This window comes from Phalacrocorax aristotelis, chromosome 5 (genome assembly GCF_949628215.1).
Source record: "Phalacrocorax aristotelis chromosome 5, bGulAri2.1, whole genome shotgun sequence".
Classification (NCBI taxonomy): domain Eukaryota; kingdom Metazoa; phylum Chordata; class Aves; order Suliformes; family Phalacrocoracidae; genus Phalacrocorax; species Phalacrocorax aristotelis.
Window position 1 is genome coordinate 22,822,659 of NC_134280.1, and position 10,684 is coordinate 22,833,342.

At 38.3% G+C, this 10,684-nt stretch overlaps 1 protein-coding gene across 3 annotated transcripts in view; it reads left to right on the forward strand.

The window, feature by feature from the left end:
• Nucleotides 1-10,684, forward strand: part of PPIG (peptidylprolyl isomerase G) — a 27,305-nt gene extending 16,621 nt beyond the window's left edge. For all 3 annotated transcript variants that reach the window (XM_075093399.1, XM_075093401.1, XM_075093400.1), the window contains 5 exons: nucleotides 5,618-5,822; nucleotides 6,884-7,051; nucleotides 7,994-8,078; nucleotides 8,976-9,112; nucleotides 9,410-10,684. In XM_075093399.1, the coding sequence (XP_074949500.1) occupies nucleotides 5,618-5,822; nucleotides 6,884-7,051; nucleotides 7,994-8,078; nucleotides 8,976-9,112; nucleotides 9,410-10,529 (1,715 nt within the window). In that variant the 3' untranslated portion in view covers nucleotides 10,530-10,684. The remainder of the gene's footprint in view (nucleotides 1-5,617; nucleotides 5,823-6,883; nucleotides 7,052-7,993; nucleotides 8,079-8,975; nucleotides 9,113-9,409) is intronic.

The window sequence follows — 10,684 nt, forward strand, 5'->3', positions numbered from 1 at the left end:
TGGTCTGGTGCGCCATGGAGGAAAATTTGTGCCAGGGCGATGGGATAGCCCACTCAGCTGACTATAAGGCACAGTACTAGATAATGGCGGGCACCTGGAGTGTTTGGAGAATGAAAGGCCTTATGCACCAGGATCAGGCAGGTGAAGGGCAGAGCTGAGTGTGGGGAGAAGTGGGCTCTACTGCAGAGCCATCTTCATGATGGTGCTCCCTGACAGACCATGACGGAGATCCTGGTGGAGTGGAGAATCCTGCTATTGAAAGGGAATGGCTGTACATAGGACCTGCAAAGGGAAATCTGCTGCTACAGTGAGAGATGGTAGTGTGGCTGGAACTGTTTGCTAAATGCACAACATGGAGCCACTGATAAGCTGTGCTGACCTGAGGCAGTGGAGATAGGAGGAAGTTTGTCATCACATCAGCAGAAGGAAATTTTCCAAGCTGCAGTCCAAAGCTGACAAATGGAGCAAGAGAGGCCCCTGGACCTGTCAGTATATGGAAGAGGCCAGGGAATCCAGATAGGAGGAGCAGTTTCTGGGAGGTGAGCAGTGTCATGGAAGATCATCAACAGAGAGTCATCTAACAGTGGAACTGTTTGTAGCACGTTACTGTGGGAGGCAAAAGGGCACTGATACTGTGATATGAGGCAGTTACCAGAGGAGACTGCTGCTAAGAATTTGCTGTTATGGCAAAGGAATAAGCAGGTTGCTAGTGAGGGAAGTATAATGGCAAATTTCTGTGGGAGGTTACATTATGATAGCAAGGGAGGCTTAAACGATATTCATTGTATGAGCTTGTCTGGTATGTGGCACGAAGGAAGGAATTAGACAAATCTTTATGGAATGAAAATAGAACTGATACTTCTTGGGTTTAGCAGGGAAGCCAAGAGGGCAGTAGCAGAAGGAATCACAGTAGAAGGTAGGTGCTTGGTATGAATGTTTTTCTCTTAGGTTAAAGTTGAGGAAAGGCAATTGGATTTTTGGGTATCATGATGAGTATCCAGATGAAGTGCTTTATGAAGGAAGCAAATCTATCTCTTTGTATAGAAGAACTGGATTTATTTAGGGATGAGTGGATGACGACTTGACTGAGCTAACTTACTGGATGCTATGTGAATTGAATGATACAGCGAACACAATTACAGTATTACAGAGGCCTAGATCAGAAGCTTTCACCTTGGATTTGAGAGGATGATCACCTAGAAAAGTGGAATGTTTGTCATCTTTTCCTTTTCTTTTCTTTTTATTCCTTAAAGTCAGAGGAGTTAGTGAAAATGCATGAGAGAAGCTAAATTATAAAAGAATAATCTTGGTTAATATTATTTTCAGGAAATCTTGAAGTTCCAGGGAAAATCCTGAAAGCTGGGGGAGGGGAGAAGAAAGCTAAGCGTTAAGCCAGTATTTAGAAAGGTCATTATGGGCTAGCTAAACTAATAAAACCCTCAAGAACAACTGTGGAACAAGTAACATAATATTAATTTTCTTAAAGGCAAATGGGAGTTTGATACCAATTGACAAAGTTTTGCAGAAGGGGGTCTAGTCAAGCAAGCCTAGCTGCATTGTTTGAGATCATGACTTTGATTAATCAAAGCTATATCTGAGATGTTTTCAAGAATGTAAGACACTGACATTCTGACTCAAAAACAATTAAAAAATAAATGACTTTGTGCATTGGGCAGTTTTTAACAGGAGCCTCTAATGAAGATATCTCATGAAAAATTTATTTCTAGGGGACTCTGCACAGACCAGTGCTAGGCTTGATTCATGGTTTTTGTTGATGTTATACATGTCCCTGTAGAATCACTGCTTGTAAAGTGTGCTTTCTGCAGTTAAGGCAGATTATGGCTGCCTTCAAAATTCATCAAAGAATAATATTGTAATTAGGTCTTTCTGTCAGTACAATTTCTTTTAAAAAAAAAAAGTATCAGTATGCATGATCAAGCACTGATACAAATTTACACACTGAAGAATCATGAAATATGTATGGAATAAGAGGAGTCTTAGCAAATGGTGATTCTGGTTAGTCACATCTTACCTGGACTTCTGATTCATGTATCCTCGCTTTCCTCTTGTCCTACCCATTCAACCCCTAGAGTACTCATTTCTTCTGCAGCCTTGTTACACATTGTTGTTAGCCCCCTTTCCACAAGCTGGTTGCTATGAACAGTTGTTTCAGACTTTTCTGTTCCAGATTATTTTGTTTATACCCCCCTTGTGAACTGGCCACTCAGTATAAACTGTTTTGGCTTTATCAGAAACTGTTCAAAGTGAAGCTGGAGATGGCTTTTTTCTTTCTTTTTTTTTTTTTTTCTTTCCCCTTTCCTCAGCTGTTGTGTGGTAGGTTGCTTGTCTACAAAAACATATGTCTAGAGGCATTTGTGATACAGAACTCCTCACAGTAACAATCTCATCTGATCAAAAAGAACCGAGTATGATAGTGTTCCCTAATGCATATCTCTGAGGACTTGATTACTGTGTATAATTTCTGTTGTAAGAAACAGTGGGTCCTTAATCAAGCAATGAAAGTCATAAGAGGAACACATGCAAATAATTGAAGCAAGATGCATGCAAAATAGAAAAAAAGACCTGATACTCTGGACAGCAGGGTTACTACACACTGGAAAAAATTACTGGGGAGAATGTGTCCAGAGAAGGGCAACAAAGCTGGTGAAGGGTCTGGAGAGCAGGTCTTATGAGGAGAGGTTGAGGGAACTGGGGTGGTTTAGTCTGGAGAAGAGGATGCTAAGGGGAGACCTTATCGCTCTCTACAACTACCTGAAAGGAGGTTGTAGTGCTGGGTGTTGGTCTCTTCTCCGAAGTTACTGGCAATAGAACAAGAGGAACCGGCTTCAAGCTGTGTCAGGGGAGGTTTAGATCATATATTCGGAAAAATTTATTCACTGAAAGAGTGGTCAGGCATTAGAACAGGCTGCCCAGAGAGGTGGCGGAGTCATCATCCCTGGAGGTGTTCAAAAAACATGTAGACGTGGCACTTCAGGGCATGGTTTAGGAGACATGGTTGTGTTGGGTTGACAGTTGGACTTGATGACCCTAGAGGTCTTTTCCAACCTTAATGATTCTGTGATTCTAAATGTCCTGAAGTAAAGGCAAGCTCTCCTTGGAGACTGCTGTAGTCCAGCACAGGTTATTGGACTTGATATGAGGTAACTATTTGAGTGTCACTGCTGTGAATTACAAGCTGAGGTCATCTGTTTTGTGCCTGAGCCCGACTACTTTCTGGCCAGGTCATTTCTTCATTTGAAGTCGAGAAGTCTGGTAATGTAAGACTTGCTACAGTCCATACAAGCTGAGATGCAGAGTGCTTGGCTGTGCCATGCAGCGTGATAATGTAATTCATGAAATCTGGCAAATACTATAGGTCACAGTGAATGGAGTAGGAAGTGCTGTATCTGTTTCAGATGTGATCGTAAGTTGAAACCTGATCCTGAAGTTAATGAGCTGGAACAGTTGGATTGTAAATAGAAGTCTTGTTTCTTTCTGGCTGACCTTCATGCTGCAGGATTGGTTTCATTTGTTGTTGTGAGCTGTAATTGGCCAGCACCAGGTTGTGTCATTATTCAAAATAGCACTTGCTGCTGGACAGAGATAGTTAGATGTCATCAGAAATTATATCCAAAACCTCTTGACAGATATTCCGTCTTTGCAGCATAAACAGTTCTGGGCTTTTTGGTTGGACTTTTTTGGTTGTTTTTTTATGGGGGGGGGGGGTGCGTTGGTTTTGTTTATTCCTCTTTATTTCACTCCCTACCTGCCACATCTGATAATTCCAAAAATTGATACTGTTCCCTTAAATAGCCAATTGTGTTTTCAGAAGAGCAATTACCAGATCTACTCTTCATAGAAGGGTTTCCTCTGCCTCAAGTTCTCTACATCAGTATCACCTTTTTTTTCTGCCGTCAGATCTCTAATCTGTTTAGATAGAATTAAAAGAATTCATTTTCCAAATAACTGCACACTAGAAGTTGAATTACTCTTAATAGATACTTCTTAGTATTTGGTACTGCTGCCACACTAACTTTTTTTCTGGGCACTGTAAGTGTGCTATATGATCAGAGATTGCTAGCAGGGAATTCTGAAGTGGAATTTTTCTTCCCGTGCATACGTACAAAATCAAGGCTGTTCATAAGTAAAAACCTGGTTAATAACCTGTAATTCTTGAAGTTCTTGACATCTTTTCTCTTCTGACACTTGAGTAGTTGTAATACCCAAGAGGACTTTCTTTCTGTAGAGCAAGGACAAAGATCATCTAATAGGAAAGTTATCATAACAGATTTTTAGCTTTTCTTTTTGTTTTACAAGAGTTTCTCTAATTACTTGCTTTAATTATTTTATAACAATGACTGATACACAGTAGCTAAGTACAGATTGCATCGTCTTGTTGGGCACAAGTGGAAGCCAATAGAAGAAATGCTTGGCTAGACTAAACAGTTGAACTTCTGTCTTTAATAGAAAAGAAAAATTCAGCCTATCTAGGGAGACATCTTTGTTTTCTGCTATGTGAAAACATTGTGTTCTCTGCATGAAATAGTTTTGATATGCAGACAGGCTGTATAGTCATAATCCTGTCTTTGGTGCCTAATGTTTTCCCTTACCTGTTTTGGGCGGAAGAAGAGCAGGGGGTGGAAGGTTGCATTTAAACTGCTTATATGTTGATGTAGGTCAGATAATATCTCTGTAAACCATTAATTCTTTGGATAGAGAAAGCTATTAAAAGCTTTGCAAAATAGGCTAATACTTTCAGCTGGGATTCATACGCAATTTTAAAATTCATTTCTGTCTCTGATCTGAAGCCTCTTCTAAGGTCTTAACGGGTGTTCTCCTAAAATATGGATTGTTTGCTGTGATGAGGAAACAGGCTGTTAGGACATCAGTATTTGTTTTTGGTATTTTTTTTCTTCTGTTTAATGGTGAAGGTTCAGTTTCTTCTGTCTGTGGCTGTAGTATGTTGTATAGTGAGTGATGGGCTATCTTTGCAATTTGCAATGGCGAAGTAAAATATTTGATGCTAATTAGACAAGTCAACTACAGCAGTCCAAAGGTAACCAATGTGCTCTTCTGGATTTTCTTAATAGAGCTTTTAATTTTCTGGACAATAGCCTGATACCTATTTCAAACGCATTTGAAGAGTATCCATACTATGTAACTGGTGGACCTGAAGTGTCATAACTCAGAGGGCTAGACTTCCTTTAGTGACCTTTTGTGTTTGGTTTTTTTTTTTTCAAATTAGCGTGATTCTTAGATAATACTTACATAATTTTTAATAGTCTAAGTAGGTCTCAGATGAGTTAAAGGGCATAAAAAGGTGTGTGTGTTCTTGGATTATTTGCTGTCAGACTAATATCAGATTGCCAGTAAATTGCTGATCTGCAGCTCCAGCAGCCACATGAGAAATGGTAATTTCTAGACATATCCCTTATTGTACTTGGGAGAAAGTGTTTTCTCCAAAATGTCAATTTGTTCTTAAGTATTTTGATGAAGTAGTCTCATGACACAATTATAAGTAGTTCAGGCAGATACTAGATAAGTCAATTTTCTTTTTTCTGAGATTCATTTAGAAGTGTTTGATATTAAAATGTGTCTTTGCTATTCTGACTTAAAGCCAAGAAAGAAGAAAAGAAAAGACACAAGTCGTCTTCCCCATCCAGTGACTCGGAAAGTTCAAGTGATTCAGAATCATCTTCTGATTCATCATCGGATTCTGAGAGTGCTTCAGAAGAGAAATCTAAAAAACGAAAAAAGAAACACAAGAAAAATTCTAAGAAACATAAGAAAGAAAAGAAAAAGAGAAAGAAAAGCAAGAAAAGGTCAATTTTGATATTTTTGTTTTGTGTTGATACATGTGCACCATAAAGTACCATTTTCCTGTCCTATAACCACAGAATATTCTGTAGCTAGTGAAGTAGGTATTTTGACATTTCGGAGACAACTGGTTTCCATATGCAAGCTTAAATTCTTCTGATATGATGGCAAAGGACAGTGTCCACATGCATATGTGTTGCAGCTTGTAAAGGAGCAAAGGAATGGGCTCAGACTTAGGTATATTTGGCTTGAAAATATACTGCTTGGTTTGAAATGAGTGGTGATAGCTTATTTCCTTAAATTCACTTCTGTACAATTCAATTTAAATTATATGTAGTGGGACTTATGAAAATGTAGTGTAAGGAATAAAAGCAAAACTAAACAAAAACTAAACTAAACAAAAAAATCAATAAATGAACATAATTAACAATGTTATTTCTGTCTGATATGCCAAAAGTCTTGCAGTTTCGCTGGACGGTAATGAAACTCAGAAGGCACTCTTGCTTCTGAAACTCTTACTTTTAATCTAATTGTTTTGCTTATAGTTCAATGTAAGATACAAATTGCATCAGCGCAAGTCACGTTTTTCTAAGCTAGCAGTAAAATATAAGTAATGTTCACTTAGGGCAATGTTGCCTACATGTTGCTTCTGTGGGACTAAGCCCATTTCACATCAGTTTGCTTATACCAACTGCTTGGAATTACAATAGTTTGTAGCCAGTTATATATGGTAGTGTAAAATCTGAACTTGACTCTCCTGATAGTGTTTTTAAAAGAAAATTAATTTTTTAAAAAAGCTGTATCTGAGAGTAAATGTATGTTCAGTGTTGTCCCATTAGAATTCATAGATAAAAAATGTTGGTCAGAAATCTGCAGTCTTACATGTTGGAGCAAAGATACCACAGCGGGGGAAGGGTTGCTTCTGAAATAGCTGTTTCCTGAGCCTTGTGGTATCATTGTGTATTGAATTAGAAGAATTTCTGAATTATTTAAATAGATTGAAAGGTCTTCCCTCATTCAGATAACTCACTTTAAGTATAAATATTTTTTTAATACAAAAATAAAGCTCATCCAGTGAAAGTGAAGATGAAAACCCTGAAGCACAGCCATTATCTACTGTCCGTCCTGAAGAAATTCCTCCTGTACCTGAAAACCGGTTCCTGATGAGGAAAAGTCCTCCTAAAGTAGATGAGAAAGAAAAAGAGAGGAAAAGCAGAGAGAAGGAAAGAGAAAGGTAATACACCTGTTTTGGGTCAGTCTATGTGCTGACAGTGGTATGGTCAAATTACTGTTTTAGGACTCTTAATGTTAATAGAGTCCTTTCCCTATTAAACAGTTCCATGTTGTGAGCACTGCTGGATATAAAAATAGATTTTTCAGTTTATCGGCAGCTGTTGACTTTGTTCTAGAACAAAAGCTTAGTCTTTGAAAATTGTTTTAGTGAATGAAACATTTAAAATGACCTATTCAAGAGAAAGTAAAATGCATTGCAATTTCATTTAGAATTTATTGGAATTTATTGAAAGGCTGAAAGACTTGGGTTTGTTCAGCCTAGAGAAGAGGAGACTGAGGGGGGATTTAATCAATACCTACAAATATCTAAAGGGTGGGTGTCAGGACGATGGGACTAGGCTCTTTTCATTAGTGCCCAGTGACAGGACAAGGGGCAACGGGCACATGTTGGAACACAGGAAGTTCCAGCTAAACATGAGGAAAAAAATTATTTCCTGTGAGGGTGCCAGAGCAGCGGCACAGGCTGCCCAGGGAGGCTGTGGAGTCCCTTCCCTGGAGACATTCAAAACCTGCCTGGACGCGTTCCTTTGTCCCCATGCTCTAGGTGTGCCTGCTCAGGCAGGGGGTTTGGACAAGATGATCTTCAGAGGTCCCTTCCAACCCCTACCATTCTGTGATTCTGTGAACTGACCAATCTGAATCTATAATTTACTCTTCTTTCAAAAACAGGAAAACGTGGAAATCTTGTAAAATATTTTGTGGTCACAAAATCTGAAGTTTTTACTGTGTGGTTGTTACTGTCTCACTGATAATAAAAAGTAAGATTAAATGTGTGTTTTCATTTAGTTCAACTTCTGAACAGGTTTTAAAAATGGTTTTATTTTCTTTTTCCTTCTTTCTTTGATGTTATAAACAATATCACTTTTTAAAAAATTCTTTTTAGTAATCTATCGAATTCACAGTCAACATACCAGAGGAGGCTGTTAGTGACCAGATCTGGAAGGAAAATAAAAGGAAGAGGACCAAGGGTAAATGTTTACAATTTGTTCCCCAAAATAACCAAGGTGGTAGGACAGTCTTACTGCTGTTGTTAATAACCATTTTCATTAGGATGGTTGATTAAAAAAAAAAACAACACAAAACCTCACAAACAAACCACTCAAAAACCACCCACCAAACAGGACTTAAGGTGCATCATAGTTGATTTGGGAACCGAGGCTTGAAGGAAGACAACAAGGAAAATGAAATTAATTTCCTGTTTTCATACCGAGTTCATTTGAAGGAGGGGGGAGAGAAAACAAAAAAAGCCTTCTTTGCATTACTGTAGTAACTTCTGTGAAGTAGTGAATGGAATTAGCTCAAAAAGGGTTCTAGTGAACACCAGAACCAGTACGACATAAGAGCCAGGAATGTGGGGAAGACTTCTCCCCTTTTTGGCAGGGGGATCTGACAGACTGGTTCTTTTTTGTGAAGCCATATGCTATGTACTCCTTGTAGCAAATGTTTTTAGTGACGTATGTCCCTATCCTTCAAATTTTTAGTAAAAAATCTTAAGTGTGAAGTATTGTTTTCGTGCTGCTTGTCAAAGCTAAGAAGAATCTTAATCATCAGAAAAATGAGTCACATTTGTGCTAAATAAAAACAATAGGAGAAGACCTGTCAGCAGAATATAAAAATCCTGAAATAGAAATTACCTTAAAAAATAGTTATTTGATCAGGCATTTTGTATTCCTGCATTAGCTGAACAGCAAATATTTTTCAGTACATTAATAACTTGAAAGGTAATGTATACTTGGTATATACATGTGAAGTGTCATGTTAGGTCCTATGTAGAATAAAAACCTTGCCAGGGATAAAAATCTTGCTTAGCTATCACAGCATGTGAAATTCAAACTTACGCTCGGTTATCTCTTTTTCCCTTCAAGCGTTATCGGACACCTTCCAGATCCAGGTCAAGAGATCGATTCCGACGCAGTGAAACTCCTCCACATTGGAGGCAAGAAATGCAAAGAGCTCAAAGAATGCGAGTGTCTAGTGGAGAACGATGGATAAAAGGAGACAAGTAAGGTTATTTCTTTCCAGAGTATATGTGTTGAAATTTTTTATATATTAAAAATAACACTTGTCACCCTAGATTTTCAGTTACAGTTACTTCCAAAAAAACCCAGGCACTGACTTGGTTATTCCATTACATAACTGTGTCTGATTTTAATCACACTACTGTAAATACATAGTTATTAATATAGATGACCTAATGTGCTTTAAGTTTCCGTTGTGAAGCTGTCTCACTTCTGACTTAATTTTTCAGAGTGGAGGGGATTAAAAATATTTTTTAAAATCCTATCTTTCTCTCTCCAAGGAGTGAAATAAATGAAAACAAGAAAGATAATCAAAAAAGCCCAGGAAGAGGAAAAGAGAGAAAAATATCAGACCACAGACAAGTTTCTGAAAGTCCAAACAGAAGAGGGGAAAAAGAGAAGAAAAAAGATCACAAATCCAGCAGTAAAGACAGGGAGACAAGAAGGAATTCAGAAAAAGATGACAAACATAACAAAAGCAAGGCCAAGAAAAGAGCTAAATCTAGAAGCCATAGTAAAAGCCGAGAGAAATCAAAAAGTAAAGAAAGAGACTCGAAGCACAGTAGACATGATGAAAAGAGAATAAGATCAAGAAGCAAAGAGAGAGATCATGAGAAAGGCAGAGAAAAAGAGAAGCGCTACGATTCTAGAGGGAGAGATAAAGAGAGAAGTAGGAGCAAGGAGAGAAGTAAAAGGGCAGGGTCAAGAAGTAATGAACAAGACCATAGGAAGAGTAAGGACAGGGAGAGGCATAAGTCAAGAAGCAAAGAGCGTGAGCATGCTAGAGGAAAACATAGTTCCAGCAGTAGAACGAGGGATCGAAGCAAAAGCCGAGAAAGGAGTAGGAGAGGAAGATCAAGAAGCAGAGACAGAGATCGCAGTAGGAGTAAAGACTATTCAAGGAATAGAGATAGAGAAACAAGAAGAAGAGGAAGATCAAGAAGCAGAGAAAGGAGAGGTACACCAGATAAATATAGAGGAAGAGAAAATAGGAGGAGGAGAGAATCAAGGAGCTCAGAGAGAGAGGAGAGTCAAAGCAGAAACAGAGAGAGGTATTCAAACAGAGAAAGTAGAAGCTCATATAAGAGGAACGATACTGAAAGCCAAAGGAAGAGGCGTTCAAAAAGCCGTGAAAGTAGCAGTCCTGAATCCAGTAAAGATAAGAAGTCAAGTAGAGATCAGGATAGAAGTCCAGACTCAAAAAAGAGACCAAGTAGCAAAGAGAGAGAATCAAAAAAATCCTATTCACGCAGCAGTAAAGAAAAAGAAAAGACCAGATCCTCAGCAGAAAAAGAAATAAACCAGAAAGCAAAGAGTCAGGAAAGAGATCATGCCCCTAGTAAGGATAAAAAATCTGATCATGAAACAAGCCCTGGAACAGATGACGACAGGCACGGATGAGTTTGTGGACTTAATGTTTCCATTGTCTCAAAGTTTTAGAGACATTTTGGGGAACGCCTTTTTTAAGATGTGGATTTCAGTTTGGTCTTTTGATAATCTAAAACCTGGATCATTTGTACTGCTAAAGTTTTAATAAACTTGAAATGAAAAACAAA